Source organism: Eriocheir sinensis, chromosome 4 (assembly GCF_024679095.1).
Source record: "Eriocheir sinensis breed Jianghai 21 chromosome 4, ASM2467909v1, whole genome shotgun sequence".
Lineage (NCBI taxonomy): Eukaryota > Metazoa > Arthropoda > Malacostraca > Decapoda > Varunidae > Eriocheir > Eriocheir sinensis.
The window spans coordinates 13324722-13341392 of record NC_066512.1 but is presented as its reverse complement, the minus strand read 5'-3'; the positions used below and the strand labels follow the sequence as shown (position 1 = coordinate 13341392).

At 41.6% G+C, this 16671-nt stretch overlaps 1 protein-coding gene across 9 annotated transcripts in view; it reads right to left on the bottom strand.

Moving 5' to 3' along the window:
• Positions 1–16671, bottom strand: part of LOC127008611 (origin recognition complex subunit 2-like) — a 49275-nt gene that overhangs the window by 17462 nt on the left and 15142 nt on the right. For 6 of the 9 annotated variants that reach the window (XR_007761216.1, XM_050880853.1, XM_050880863.1 and 3 more), the window contains 6 exons: positions 14582–14716; positions 12733–12939; positions 12526–12615; positions 6455–6711; positions 5956–6167; positions 5357–5489 (listed from right to left, as the gene is read on the bottom strand). Coding sequence is in view for 8 of the 9 variants with exons in the window: in XM_050880853.1 (XP_050736810.1) it covers positions 5357–5489; positions 5956–6167; positions 6455–6711; positions 12526–12615; positions 12733–12939; positions 14582–14716 (1034 nt within the window). In the remaining variant the exon portion in view is untranslated. The remainder of the gene's footprint in view (positions 1–5356; positions 5490–5955; positions 6168–6454; positions 6712–12525; positions 12616–12732; positions 12940–14581; positions 14717–16671) is intronic. The other 3 variants (XM_050880842.1, XM_050880894.1, XM_050880907.1) reach the window with 2 other exon arrangements.

Genomic DNA, 16671 nt, shown 5'->3' with positions numbered 1-16671 from the left:
GCGGAATAAATGCCCGCACCTGCCAACGACACACATTTTTCCTACACAACATTACGCTCTTGTTTATCTATGCACCAGCGGTCACAAAAACTGGCTAATAATGACCACCTGGCATCTCCATCCTTTCAATTTTCAATGTAACAGATTAGCGAGGGCCACTGGTCCAGTAACCGCTGGGCAGGTTGTGTGGGAGCAGACACATCCCTCCGTGTCTGGGCGAGGTGCTTCCTGCTTCCGGTCCCATTTCCTCAAACATCGCTCGCCTCTTCTCGTGATATCACTCACCCTTCGCTACAGAATGTAGCCTGCCAAGCTGAAAATGGAGGAAAAAAGTGTCATACTAGCTTTACTTCGTGAAGGCCACAGCAACAAAGAAGTAGCAAGAAGGAGAGGAAAATCTGAGAATTGTGTTCTTAATGTCATGAAAGCATCCAGTGTCTTCGGAGGTGTTACTCCGAAGAGAAAGAAGGGGTCGGGAAGGAAACACAAGACAGGCCAGAGAACTGACATGCTGCTCCGACGTGAAGTGCTGAAGGACCCTTTTATCTCTGCCAAGGAATTGAAAGATACACATAGAGATGTGCTGGGAGATGTGGCAGTAACACCTCTGAAGATACTGGCTGCTTTCATGACATAACGAACATGCTTCTCGGATCTTCCTGGCCTTGCTACTTCTCTGTTGCTATGGCCTTCGCGAAGTAAAGCCAGTACGACACTTTTTTTCCTCCATTTTCAGCTTGGGCAGGCCCCATTCTGTAGCGAAGGGTGAGTGATATCCCGAGGAGAGGCGAGCGAAGTTTCAGGAAATGGGACCAAATGCAGGAAGCACCTCGCCCGAACATGGGGGAGATGTGTCTGCTCCCACACAGCCTGCCCAGCGGTTACTGGACCAGTGGCCCTCGCTAATCTATTACATTGAAAATTGAAAGCATGGAGATGCCAGGTGGTCATTATTGGCCATATCAGTAGAGTTTTGTGATCCCTGGTGCCCAAATATACAAGAACGTAATGTGGTGTTGAAAGAAAGTATGTCGTCGGCAGGTACGGACATTTTTTCCGCGCCGACAGTAGTGCCACAACTACACTGGTCATATGATGCTGTTGTATGGGTAGGGCAAGCAGGAATCCTTTGTTTTCATATGTTCAACCATCTGTCAACTGTGGGAAAAACTGAAGCATCAGGAAAGCTAGATTATCTCTGGCCAGGCCATATAATGGAAAGTACAGTACTGTCTCCAGGATTGCAAGTTTCAAGTTTGTGATTCACCGAGTTTGCGATAGGGACCCCAAAAATTAGATTTTTATTGAAAACTGAAATTACGATATGACCCGAAAGGAAAAGGAAAAGGCTGCTAAAACGGTTTTTTTTCACACCTTGTTGTGATCCTTGATTCCCATTCTCGCTCTTACCCAGCCCCTGGGCCTTTCCATTGGCTGCGGGAAGCATGGTGAGTGGGATCCAGGCAGCCAGGCGCATGTGTGCGAGCAGCCCTGACCGCACGCCGGGCCCGAGCAGCTGACGGGTGGCTGATGATGGTGATGGTGATGATGAGCGTCAGCGGTGTGGCCCCTGCATCGGCGCCACCCAAACGGCACCTTCATCGGGGCCCGTGCATGTGTGGCTGTGCCCATTGTGGGCCCAGGCTCCTCAATCTGCCAATTCACACCTTCCACATGTTGTGTGGGACCTCTTTCTTTTCTTCCATCTCTTCCTTTTCAAAAAGAAGAGATGGAAGAAAAGAAAGGGGTCCACACAACACGTGGAAAACAAGAACTGGCACATTGAGAAGTCCAAACCCACAACAAACACAGCCACACAGACACAGGCCCCGACCAAAACACCATTCAGGTGGCCCCGATGCAAAGGCCACGACGCCGACACTCATCATCACCATCACCATCATCAGCCGCCTGCCAGCTGCTCAGGTCCAGCGCGCGGCCATGGCCGTTCGTACACATGCGCTTGGCCATCCGGATGGGTGGCCAAGCGCAAGATGTCAACGGTTTTCAATTTTCCCCATAAGAATTATGGTTCAAAGTTTGCGATTTCAACATTTGCAACCCATAACGTCGACCTATTTATCGCAAACTTGGAGACAGTACTGTACTAGAATGTATACAATAATGGAGCAAAAGACTGGTCCAGATCTTGGTTAGGTTAGGTATGTGGGCATGCACATACTTAACCTAATCTATTCCCAAACCAAGACCTGGACCAAGTGTCTTATCCATCTATGTATCCATTCTAGCATTGATGCCATAAAACTAAACAATTGGGAGTGTCAGTCTATTGGTGACTAGATTAATGAACTGGATTTAAGCTTGACCCTAAATTTAATAGACTAAATAAGGAATCAACTCATACATCACTGGAAAAAATCTGTTTCTTGGTAATAATGTATGGTGATGTATTTGTCAGCATCGAAGACAATTTTTTCCTATCAAAATAAGACTCAAAATTTTAGAATGAATCTTGGACATTGAATGTTCCATTACCTGTAGGTGCAGCCTTGGCCTATAGGAAGTGAACTGATCAGATAAGATGTTGTTGAAGGGTTGTGACAATCTAGCAGACCCTATTCACCCTGGCAATATCCTGTGATGATGAGGAAACATTTACAGCAGCCCTTGTTATTGTTTTGGATTTGGTGTTGGTCTTGTTCATAACATTGCGAAGTAATAAGAAATTTGTAGTAAAATAGGCATATCCATACAGTATATTCCAATTGTGGTATGAGGTTTAACCCTTTCAGCACGGTGATGCCGATGTCAGTGTCACCATATGGAAAGGGTTAATCCTCTTCTATTTCCTCTTAATCCTCTTCTAAACCTCTTAAGAGGAAATGGAAGAGGATTAAGAGGAGGATTGAGAGGTTTAGAAGAGGATTAATCCTCTTCCATTTCCTCTTGACAATTTCCATACTGTGACGCCGACGTCTGCGTCATGGATGGAAAGGGTTAAGAGGTTTAGAAGAGGATTAAGAGGAAATTGAAGAGGATTAAGAGGAAATGGAAGAGAATTAAGAGGTTTAAAAAGAGGACTAACGGCGACGCCATCGGATGCCGACATCAGCGTCGCCGGAGTGGAGGGGTTAAGAGGTTTAGAAGAGGATTAAGAGGTTTAAAAGAGGATTAATCCTCTTCCATTTCCTCTTAACCCTTTGTAGTGCGGCGACTGTGCCTGATGAACGAGCCTCCCATAACCCACTTAGCCAGTGGGTTATGGGAGGCTCGTTCATCAGGCATAGTCGCCGCACTACAAAGGGTTAAGAGGAAATGGAAGAGGATTAATCCTCTTCTAAACCTCTTAACCCCTTCACTCCGGCGACGCTGATGTCGCTGCACTACATTTCCATACGGTGACGCCGACGTCTGCGTCACCGTATTGAAAGGGTTAATCACACACTGCCTCTACCAAGTCTTGGTTTTAGTCATTGGCCATGTGCCGCTGATCAAGATGGACTCACCAGAGGTAAACAAACCTCCAAAGTGAGCAGTTCACCTTCCACACAGTGCTGTTGTTACAGCAATGAGTGCACTGTGTGTGTGTGTGTGTAGTGTGTGTGTGTGTGTGTGTGTGTTTTTTATACGTAAAGGAAGTAGCTCAAGGGCAAAAAATTAACCGAGAAAAAAAAAAAAAGCCTGCTGATCACTGCCCCGATGAAAGTGTATAAATGAGTGGCCAAAAGAGGTCAGTTTCGGGTGGAGAAATGACTCAATACTCTCCTCTTGAAGGACGTTGTCGTAGGCAGGAGGAAATTCGAATGAAGGAAGACTGTTCCAGAGATTACCAGTGTAAGGGATGAAAGAATGAAAATGCTGGTTAATTCTTGCATAAAGGATCTGGACAGCATACGGATGAGCCAGAGTAGAAAGTCAAGTGCAGCGGGGCCACAAGAGGAGGAGGAGGAATGCAGTTAGCAAGTTCAGAAGAAAATCACTATGAAAATATCAATAAAAGATAGAAAGAGATGCAACATGGTGAAAGAATTTAAGAGATAGAAAACTATCGGTAAGAGGAGAGGAGTTGACGAGATTGCCATATGGCAATCAAGACCACATGCAACTCCCAGGTCACAGCCTCACCTCCAGCTCTGACCAACTCCGCACTGATGTTACCTTGCGACTCAGCACTACCACAAAGTGAGCCTTCGCATAATATGGTAGGCGCCTTCTACAAGTGAAAAAATTGCCTGTGCCTACTCATGGACATCACTGCGCATTGGAATGTCCTCAATGTGAAGTGTTGCAGACAAAGACATTCTCTTGACAGACATGCATGCATCCATCAGTGCCTTCAAGGTTGAGATTTAGATGTGCTCAGTTTGTGTATTCTCCTTGCTTTACTGCATCTACTGTTGTTAGCTGTTCTTCTTCAATATGAGGGACACAAAGGCTTGACTTTGCTCCCAAATCTCAGACCTCCACCTCAATGACATTATTCTGTTGTCTACCTCATCCACTGAGTCACATTGAAACACTTCTGTATATTTTTCAACTTTCACTTTTTTAACTTTGGGGTTATCATTTCCCACTCCAGCCTGTAGCCTGCTCCTGAAAGTCTCATATGGCCCTCCCTTCAAAAAGGTTGCCCACCCCTGATATAGAGAATGCTTTTGAAAAGACTGGTTGTGAGATTTTTCACCAAGACGATGCGCCAACTCACACTGCCAAGGTTATCAATCCTGGTTTCACGATTGTGGAATTGAATGGACTGCTGATTGGCCTTGAAATTCAACAGACTCGTCACTCATAGAGAACCTCAAAGCAATATTTAAATCCAAGATAAGGGAATTAGACATGTCGACAATCCCAAAATTGGAAGCAGAGCTGCGGCAGGTCTGGGAAGTGCTCGACCCTGCTACTCTGAGAAACCTTTCAGAGAGCATTCACCAGAGGTTAAATAAGACGATTAAGAGAAAAGTCTTCCCAACAAAATATTAGAAAAAGGACTGGTGAGTGTCCAGCAAAAGATTGATGCTATTTCATGATGTAGTTTAGTGGTTCTTATGGCAGTTATAGAAGGTAAAATTATTATTATGCTGCTCACAAAGTGAATCTTTGCTAACTGTATACAGTCATCCCTCAAATAGTACAGTTTCCAATAGTTCGGTTTTGGTTTTATGTGGATTTTCTAAGAAGATTTTTTAGGATTTTTAAATTTCCCGACGAGCAGGAAATTTAAAAATTCTAAAAGATCTTCCATAATCCGTTTAAAACCGAAACCGAACAATTGGAAACCGTATTATTTGAGGAACAACAGTATATGTAAATATTCTTTTGAACACACAAAAAAGATCTGGCAGTATATATTGTAAAATGGAATATCACAAGAAAATTCACATAACTGTCTTACATTTTTTAATGAAAGAGATGGGAAGAATCCATTTACTACGATGTGATGATAATCAGCCAAATACTCCTCTTGAAATGTGGATATCAGTTGCTTTTTGCTTCCAAGGCCATACAAAAACAAGCTGAACCCCTCACTGAAAAATAAGACATAAATCAAGCATGTTTCTAAAAACAGTAATTAATTCAATTATAATAAAACTTGGGCACTTATTTTCAATATTATAGGTGTTTTTTCATGTGGCCATGTAAAAAATTAAGATATTGAAGTACCTGAGTATAACCCATAAATACATTTCACCATATTCTATTTCCATTAACGAGTAAATAACACTTTGAATTTACCACTGTTTGAATTTCAGTGCAATAAAGAAATAGTGAAAATGGGGGCTTCAACGCTGTAGAAGAATAGATAAATAAATAAGTAAAAATTTCAGAGAATCATTGTGAAAGCTTGAAATTTCAACTGGACTACTCTGTCAACTTTGAGTAAATGCTTTGTACTATTTCCATCACATATAGAAGGCAACAAAACAAAATTCCTAGAGTCACATGCATCCAGCATATCAAAGACTTTCCAACATAAATACATCAACAACTTACCATAATAAAGTCATCCATCGTGAGAAGAAAGAGGAATGTTCTTGTATCATTGCTTTTTGTTCCTCAGGATGGGATGGACCCACCTCTGACAGCACCATCTGTAGGGTACCTGCAGACAGCCTTGGAGTCTTGAGGTGACTTAGTGTGTGATCAGATGTAGCAATCTTTTTTGAACTTCCATTGGCTATAAAGTAGTCTTCTGAATTGGCTACCTTCAAGATGAAAGAAAAAAATTAAGGAAATAGTGTCAGCCTCATGTAGCATACAAGAACACATATTTCATAAATACATTTGTAACTTAAATTCCTTGGGAAAATAAGGAAAAAGAATTTTGAATTTAAATATTATAAACATTACTTCAAATGTGGACATATTGTATATCAATTTATCCAGAACATAAAACAGATTCAAAATGAAGCCTCACATCTTGGTCCTTCTAGAAGTTGAAAAAGTATGCAAAATAGGTCATGAATTTTATTCAGAATAAATAACCACATACCATGTTGACATCCTTTATTTTGGCTGCTTGCCTTGATGTTCTGGAAGGAGTCTTTGGAGTACTAAGTTTTGACCTGAGACCCAGATGTGGCATCCTATTTTGGGTTTTGCTTGGAGTCTGGATATAATTTTCCTTAAATTCTTCATCTTCACTTGCATCATTATCATCATTAGAATCACTTTCACTGGAGGTGCTCTTGTAATCAGAATCGCCATCATCAGAAGAGAAAATTTCCTCACACACCATTTTGGTGATGCCTGCAAATTAAATACTTGAATAATGGAAACTGTTTATAATAATTATAACAACAAAATTTGGAAATAGCAGGGAAGGTGGCCAAGAAGCAGAGCAGATAGGAAAAGAATGTTTCCAAAACTTAACATTTTTTTATGAAACTGGAAAAATAAGTATGCAATTCATTCATTCATAGAACATAGATGTATTGCAATATTGCACTTTTTTTTTATATCTACGCTATGAGCTCCACAAAATCTGTGAAGCTTATGGTGTAATTAGTGTAGAGAGTAAGATGGATTGCATTGAAAAATTCAGGAGTGAGCTGTAGATATGATCCCATTAACACACAAACTGATAAGAGCATCTTAACCCTAGATTACTGTCCCTCCAGATAGTTGTGAACCACTGTCCCTGTAAACGATTGTATACAACCTTTTGATAATTATTACAAAAACCTGTGTCTTACAAATATCATTACACCTATCTCTTCTGTGTCTTACAAATATCATTACACCTATCTCTTCTGTGTCTTACAAATATCATTACACCTATCTCTTCTGTGTCTTACAAATATCATTATACCTATCTCTTCTGTGTCTTACAAATATCATTACACCTATCTCTTCTGTGTCTTACAAATTTCATTACACCTATCTCTTCTGTGTCTTACAAATTTCATTACACTTATCTCTATAATAAACTACTATCCTTTTGAAAACTGTCTATGTATTATTTAATGAAAATAAGCTTAACATATAACATACAAAAAAATAAATGAATGTAAATGTGAGAAAGTAGTAAAAAAAGAAAAAAGTTCTTCATAGGACCTTTGGTAGGCCAGGTATGCTGGTAGAATCTTGGGTTGCCCAACGTGAAGTCCCAGCCCCCCCAGGCCTTATGGACCACGGATTGGTGTGGACCAGGCAGTCAAACATTGGGTATATTTCAGAAATGACAAAAAGTAAAAAAATATCTTGAATCTCCTCTACGTATAGTCAAACCATTTCAAATAGTCCGTTTGGGCGTTCGATTCTGCCGGTCCTTTCCTTCCCTCTGCTCTGCCACACAGTCCCAACACCTATTTTTTGGTAACATATGAGAGGAAGGGATAGGTGTTGGGACTGTGTGGCAGAGCAGAGGGGAGGAAACAACCAGCAGAATCGAACGCCCAAACGGACTATTTGAAATAGTTTGACTATAGCTCATCGCTGCTTGCTGGAATGGGCCACGTAAACAACAAATATGACGTCATCTCCTTGTTGAGTCGCTGTAGGGACTAGGTTGGGGGCTTTCCACACTGGAGGGGCCAAATTTGGGGTCAACTGGGGGTGGAGATGGGATTAGAGTGCTGCGCAACCAGGCTTCACAGCCTGACAGGCAACGGTTCGAGCCCCGCTCAGGCCAGAATCTTTCCACTGACAAGGAGTGGTTACTGTCCCCCTTTGAGGAAGGGGGATGGGGTGCATGGTGTGAGAGGTACTGGCAGTACCCATAGATCGACTATAATGAGCATGAACTTGCTCACGTTGAGAGGGTATTTGCTGGCAATTGCGAGTCCAACTCGTGATCAGGCTGTGGTGTATTACACATGCGCACCAATAATGGAGAGTGCACCTTACGCCAGCGATGCAAATCTAATACTAATGTAAGCAGAGTCAGAGGCACAACGTCTCATACGAACTCCATATCTGTATCAAGGTAAAGATAGCTACGCAGAGCTATGTTTACCTTGACCAGCATGGAATATGGACAGTACGAGTGTGACTTGTGTAAAGTTACCAGTCAGTGAAATATTAGAGAATGTAAAGATGTATAATTATCAGTAGTTCACAAAAAAGTGGGACATTTCGATACCAAATTAAAAAAAGCGGAACGTTTTAGGGACACTTAAAAGAGCAGGACAAATGTAAAAAAAGCGGGACTGTTCCGCCTAAAAGTGGGACGAGAGAGAGAGAGAGAGAGAGAGAGAGAGAGAGAGAGAGGGGGGGGGGGGGATATTCCAATTAGGAGAGGAGTTAGGTCAGGTTACACTATTTTCCAAATATATTTACAGGCTCATTTTTGCTGATAACTAAACAATTATGGGAAAGCCCTCAAAGACAGACTAAGGATATACACAGGTATGAAAGAAAGCCTGAGGATAAATATGAAAAATATTAAGGTCATGTTTAACCCCTAACGGATGGGTGACATACTGGAACGTCATGAGCGTGGTGGGCTAGGTGTCCGGGTGACATACTAGTACGTCATAGAGATTTCGGCGTGATTTTGAGCTCTTGGGCAATCTGTGATTGTCTAGGTCTATAATACACCAAATATGAGAATATTCCACCTTACATGTGGTGACCACACAGAAATGTTGAGTCCGCCTCGTTCGGATGTTTGCATCATAGCACTAGCCTCTGCCAACAAAAATACGAGAGTGAGATGAGGCTTTTTTTTCTTTGGTGACATGTTATTACTGTCTCCATAATCAGTAGTAGTAATCATAATTATCAAGATAAAATAATCTACGACAATCAGTGTACTGCATATGGCTGATGCGAAGCCAAAGACAAGACCGCGCGCAGGCAATGGAACACGGGTGGCCTCGGTCTCCCGCACAAAGTGCAAAAAATATTTTATTTCATCACATCATTGTGACAAATCAAAGATGCCTCGGAAACTAGTTGTTCCTGAGAAGGATTGAAATACACTATGAATTTTTCTATTTTTTTGTATCTTCAATAGTTTTCGTGTAATTTGTAGTCGGAAACATGTGATTTTCAGCAAAATGGCACAGACGGCTTGCACGGCTAGTGTCAAACCTGCCCGGACTGTAGGGGTTGATAAGCAGTTGGTAGCACAAATAACGACTAGCTAAATTGAGAGGGTAGAGAAATAACCTATCTAGGACAAAATATGATTGTAAATCCAATCTACACAAGAAAAATCAAAGAATAGAAATGAGACAGAGAGAAATAAACCCATCTAGGACCAAATATGAGTGTAAATCCAATCTATACAAAAGACTCAGAACAAAATGAGATGGAGTGCTCTTTTTGTAAAGCGTAGTAGTATTGTAAATGTCAACCTGCCAATCTCTTTGAAGAGAAGAGTGTACAATCAGTGGCATAGTTATGTGATATATGTATCCTGTATTAACCCTTTCAATATGGTTATGCAGACGTTGGCGTCACAGTATGGAAAGGGTTAAGAGGAAATGGAAGAGGAATAATCCTCTTCTAAACTTCTTAACACGTTAACTGCGTTTGGCAAACGAGCGCTCTCGCCTGCCCCGCGGAACCTTCACGGCACCACCACACCGGTGTCCGTTGGACTTTTGCAGAGAGAGAATGTATGTATCATTGTGACAGGATGGCCTGTAGTGGAGAGCATAAAAATCCATGGTACAAATATATACCGAATCGCAGACCACTAATATTTTTTCCCTCTATCGCGTATTGGTGCACCCATGTACCAGGCATGGGTTGGCGCATATATGTACCAGTTCGCGACACACTGATGATATAATCTTGTTCCGCTATTTGGTGTAGTTTTTATGATGCATACATGAGTAGTATCGATACAATATCTTACATTTTGATCACCTGTACATAAGAAAACTATTAATAATGCTTTTTTCCCTCCTTTTCAACATAAACGAACCCGACCATCTTTTACCGAGGATGATCGGATACCTCATCTGGTGATTCAGATGATTCAGACTTTTTTGTCAATTCAGGTGACCCAGATGATGAGCTCTCCGAGGAAAGTGATGAGTCAGAAACAGATGAAGAGCAGGATGGGGAACATTATTTTTTATTCAGTTATGAAAGCAAAATATTGATTTATCAGGAATTTTTTTTGTGTGTATGTGTTATTTGCCGAGTGGTATTTTCCTCTACAGTTCAGCAAAATACACTGCAATAACTCAAACATTAGGATGATCTAATATTCCAAGTCATTAGTAGTGATCTGGAGCATTATTTTTTATTCTGACCGTTAGTCCTCTTCCATTTACTCTTAACCCTTTCTATATGGCGATGCTGACGTCAGCGTCCTGAAGCACCCAGTACAATATACGGCGACGCCGACGTCAGCGTCCTGAAGCACCCAGTACAATATACGGCGACGCCGACGTCAGCGTCCTGAAGCACCCAGTACAATATACGGCGACGCCGACGTTGCTGTCCTGAAGCACCCAGTACAATATACGGCGACGCCGACGTTGCTGTCCTGAAGCACCCAGTACAATATACGGCGACGCCGACGTCAGCGTCCTGAAGCACCCAGTACAATATACGGCGACGCCGACGTTGCTGTCCTGAAGCACCCAGTACAATATACGGCGACGCCGACGTTGGCGTCCTGAAGCGCCCAGTACAATATACGGCGACGCCGACGTTGCTGTCCTGAAGCACCCAGTACAATATACGGCGACGCCGACGTTGGCGTCCTGAAGCGCCCAGTACAATATACGGTGACGCCGACGTTGGCGTCCTGAAGCACCCAGTACAATATACGGCGACGCCGACGTTGCCGTCCTGAAGCACCCAGTACAATATACGGTGACGCCGACGTTGGCGTCCTGAAGCGCCCAGTACAATATACGGTGACGCCGACGTTGGCGTCCTGAAGTGCCCAGTACAATATACGGCGATGCCGACGTCAGAGTCCTGACAGCGAAGCTTATGTTGGTGTCTTTATTACATTCAGACATTTAGTTTTGGTTGGTACTGAGTGATCCCGTATTCTGTTCTGACTCTACCTAGAGACTTCATATATGAAACGGTGTCTTATTTGACTTTCAACGTTATTATAGTGTAATAATGCAAGTGTGTCTTACGCGCATTTGTACTTGACAGTAACAATCAATTCTAACAGAAAATAATATAAAATAATGAGAAAGAAGTGATATATGTGTATGTGTGGGAGTTGTTGAGTTCCCCTTCCTTTGAGTTGCCAAGTGGCTGGGTAGTGAGTGCTTATCTCACCACCCCCTCGGCTCAAGGACGCGGCCTCCTCTCCCTGTCTCCCTTTCATCCTCCCGCTGTCTCTGTTCTCTTTCATTCTTCCTTCCTTCCTTCTACCTCCCCCCTCCAGTGTGTGTGTGTGTGTGTGTGTGTGTGCGAGAGAGAGAGAGAGAGAGAGAGATGCGTGCTCTCCCTCTTTCTCCCTCCCCCCCTCTCCTCTATCTCCCTCCCTCTCCCTTCATATCCCAGTAGCCCTTCGTGTGTGTGTGTGTGTGTGTGTGTGTGTGTGTGTGTGTGTGTGTGTGTGTGTGTGAGAGAGAGAGAGAGAGAGAGAGATGCTAATCTCTCGCAAATTTCTCTGTATATTTATGCTTACATCTCAAAATTATCAAATAATTTATGTTTCTCTATGTGCACCATTTAATTTTGCATGTTTTTATATTTAATACATGATGATTATGTTGAAATTATGGCTGAAAACTTGTTATAATCAGAAGCAACGTTTGAAATTTGGCGCACGCGGCCAGCCTGGATACGGGGCGGGGCGCCGTTTTCGCCCGGTCGTAGCGAAGGGGTTAATCCTCTTCTAAACCTCTTAAGAGGAAATGGAAGAGGATTAAGAGGAATTTGGAGGAGGATTGAGAGGTTTAGAAGAGGATTTATCTTCTTCCATTTCCTCTTGACCCTTTCCATACTGTGACGCCAACGTCTGCATCATGGATGGAAAGGGTTAACCCTTTCCATACTGTGACACCGACGTCTGCGTCACGTATTGAAAGGGTTAAGCATTCTGTCTGATCATCCAACACTGTAGTTAATGAAATAGGTAACAATTAGCAAGAGTAACCTAAAAAATATGCATGAGTAATGTATACATACGCTGCTTTACTCTTTTCCTGAAGCCACAAGGAGTTGGAGCATCTGAAGCCTCAGTCAATCTTCTCTTGCTCTTTGGTGTTCTGACACTACCTGAAAATAGTCACCTCCATCAGGTACTTATGATGTAAATATCAAACTAGAAAGAATAAAGAAAAGATATTGTAGAATAAACAACTGTCTTAATTCATTAGATTACTAGCTGCAAACCTTTTTTTGCTGAGCTTGGAGTCTTGGGTGTGTTTGGGGTTCTCGGAGTCCTAGGCGTTCCTAAGTGGGGTGTGTGGGGAGTCCTTGGAGTGTTCCCTGTCTTGCTAGCAGATCCAGCCTTGGCCAGCATACTTAATCTCTTTTTTGGAGTTTGAAATCCAAATACAGTGGTGGTTCTGATGTGATTTTCATCATTTTCAAGTAGCTCTAACAAGAAAAAAATAAATAACTACAATTATTTTCAAAGACTATTCAAACCATAATCACCCTTAGTATAACTCAAGCACAGTAAAACATATAAGGAAACCTATGTCAATTAGGAATTATGAAGAGGAAAATAATACCCTAAAGATATGACTAATTTAAAAACATAAATGCTGTAAGTATGTGATAGGTTGGAAAGTTTGGAAAGTTATGTTTAGTCGGCGGAACATCTGTGGTCATATGCTGGAGAGAGACAGAATGGGAAGGAATTATAGAAGAGAACAGATCCCAGGAGACGGGACACAACCCCCGATTAATACCTGGTACCCATTCACTGCTGGGTGGACAGGGGCCCAGGGTATCAGAAAAGCTGCCAAAATTTTTCCACTCCGCCCGGGAATCGAACCCGGGCTCTCTCGGTTGTGAGCCTAGTGTGCTAACCACTGCACCACGAAGCCCCCATGTGGTAACAGTAAGCTATACATAAAACTATATTCAGTAGGCCTTTACAGTTCTGGACCTGCTTATTCCAGGTTTCAAAAATTCTTTACAAAATCTGGCACTCACAATTTAGGAAAAGACATTCTGTAGTCTGTCTGCAGATGTGCTTGTAAATGTAAACTTCCTCATACATTTTTTCTGGACTTACAATAACATTATTTATGTATCAATTAAGAAAGAATGTGAAATGCATTGTCAACAATGGATAGCCAGAGTGTAAGAGATAAAAGGATAGCAACTATAGGTTAAGTGTGGCACAAAACAAATCAATTAATAGGTTATGCCTGTGTTTTTGGCAGGATTTGGAGTGGCGAAATAAACTGCTTCAGGGATTAAAAAGCTAAGAGGAAATCAAAGAATTAGTAGAAAACTTTAATACTGAAGACTCTAGCTAGAGAAGCTAGTAAACCCACAAAAGTCATGAGTAATAAGGACAAAAGAAGCAGCACATTAAAGTTAAATTAAGACTCTACTGGTTGGACATCAAAGTCCCTTGAAATGGTGTGAATGCTCTGTTATTACTGCAGGTAATGCTCCACAGGCAACATAGCACACAGGTTGGACATGTCTGTTGCAAATTTTGTCAGATACTATTTTTTGTCAGTGCTCACCAGAAATTTCTGATTTTCAACAAAATGAGGACGGTCACCTCTTGATCAGTTCAGATTTTTTAGAATTAACTATATGGTCATAAGTATTACTTAACTCTAAATAAGGCCACACCCCTAGCCTCTTGCTAGTCTAGTTATGCACGGAAAATCATTGATCACATGAGTGTCAGTTGTGTCATTTCTGTATTGTCTGCAAGGTTGAAACCTAGATGAAATATCCTTGATATTGTTTTCCTTCTTGATTGCCTCTTCGGAGTCAATTAGCGTTTAGTATCTGTTAAAAGACGTACAACAGTCAGTTTACGCAAGACCGTCATTGAGGGAAGAACACCTTGCTCCATGGTGGCCAAGTTACCAATTAACATTTTATTAGTATGAATGGAAATAACTATATTTTTGGAAGAATTCCAGCATTCATTACATTCAGTCAAGACATAGTCTATTTTCTGCCTACAATGCATTATATACATGATATGAAGCTTAAGCCATGTCTTAAGAGATTTGAAATAATGACAATGGACAAAAACACTAACCTGTAGGCTTAAAGTAAAAATCTTTGGCTTCTTCCTCAGTCTCCTCCACTGGAGGTAACTCTGACCCATTGAGATAATGGGAAGAGTTCCTTTTCCTTACATGGCCTCGTTCAGACAGAGGTACTGGATTTTTTGCTGAAAAGATGGTTTTGTTACAATATTCATAAACTATTCCATGGTAATACTCGTTATTTCAGCCTTCATGTACATGTATTCAACAAAGGGATCACTGATTTGGGGAAGTTAGGTTATTATTAAGTTTTCATTCTGGTAGTTAATGGAAAGATTATATGGTCTGAAATACCAGACCTTGTGGGAAAAAAATAAAAAAATAAATAAATTACATGGTATATTTAACAGATGTTCTTCTTTTGCTTATATTCAGTGATAGGTACCGTCAGTAAATATGAGGGGAAAAACTATAGCTGCATGTGGCCTTGGTGCTCATCTCCATCCCATTGGCCCTTGAACCTCTGGTGGGTGAGTCCACTACCCCAGGACACAAGTAGATAAACTGAATACAAAACTACCCCCCCCCCCCCACACACACACACACAAATATATATATATATATATATATATATATATATATATATATATATATATATATATATATATATATATATATATATATATATATATATATTTTATGAGAAAACACAGGTAACCATTGTTTGCATAAAATCTATTTATCCAATCAGACTATGAAGTTAGATGGAATATTTTACCAGAATATTCATTATTACGAGTATAATCATTTTGAGAGATGATAAAATGGAGAGTTTGGCAATTCCATGGGAAATCTATAATGAAGTGTATCAATAGAGATGCTCTCTCCTAAAATTCTAACATACGTCTTTTTCAACCTTGGCTGCAGTAACTGAAAAAATATGGAAGTCAAAGTAACAGAGACTGCAATCAGGTATTGGAAGGGAAATTAAACAACTTTTCAGCACAGTTACAGAAGGTATGCTTGTAAATATTTTGACTTAACGGATAAGCATGACTGTGAAGACAGATGTAAATAGGCAGTAAATTTCCTAGTATTATAAATAGCTCACTGTTGTGGAAGTGGTTGCTTCCCTGCACACCTGACAGGGAGAGTATGCCTAACAAAGCCCTATCTCCAAGGGTTTGTGTCTGCAACGTTTGAGTCCTTGTCTTGTAATGCACCCTGACAGTGCCAATTTTTTTTTTTTTTTTGTCCACTGGACTATCTTGATGATAACAGAGTTAGGAAAGAAGAGGTCAAATGCTGAGACATGGGTGGTTAATCTCCGTGCCTCTGCAATGGGACCAGGGGCCGCACAGTTGATGTTCCTACTGGGGGTCAGCAACTGATGACTGAATAGACTGGCACTGCCACTCAAAGCCAGATACACTCAACAGTGTCACGACACCACAGTCGACAATATGAAGGGTGTTTGGACTGACATCCTGACGGTGTCGAGCTCGTAGGCCATCACCCTGAGACAAGCCACCATGAGGCCAACGTTGTGCTGTATTAGGGGTTGCAGGACGGCATTAGGGTCGTGATGCCCAAGTAGTGGCACTAGTGTTAGAAGGCATCCTACTGGAGCATCGAGGCAAGGTGTGTGTGTGTGGGGGTATGGGGGGAATGTCTGAGGAGGAAGGGGAAGACACATACTCTGGATTGTCGACATCAGACTCCTCCTCAGCAAGGTTGGGAGATGCGGGGTGAGGAGCACACTGCAGCAGTGCCCCTAAGCCCATTTTTATCTCAAAATGTTCACTTGTTTCTCCACTAATTTTGACACATGCAGATGCATCCTCATAGAAAGACTTTATTGCATTAAGCAGTTTTCCTCCCACACCATATATCTACCTTTAAAACATCCCACAATGCCATCCAATCGACTCTTATAAGCTTTTTCTAAATCTATGAAGGCAGCAAATAGTTTCTTTCCTTTTGCTAATATTTTTTCTACTACCATCCTGAAAGCAAATATCTGATCCACACATCCCCTTCCCTTCCTGAAGCCTCCTTGTTCTTCACTGATTTTCTCTTCTGTAAGTCTTTACACCCTCTCAATTATGACTTTTCCATATACCTTTCCGGGTATACTCAG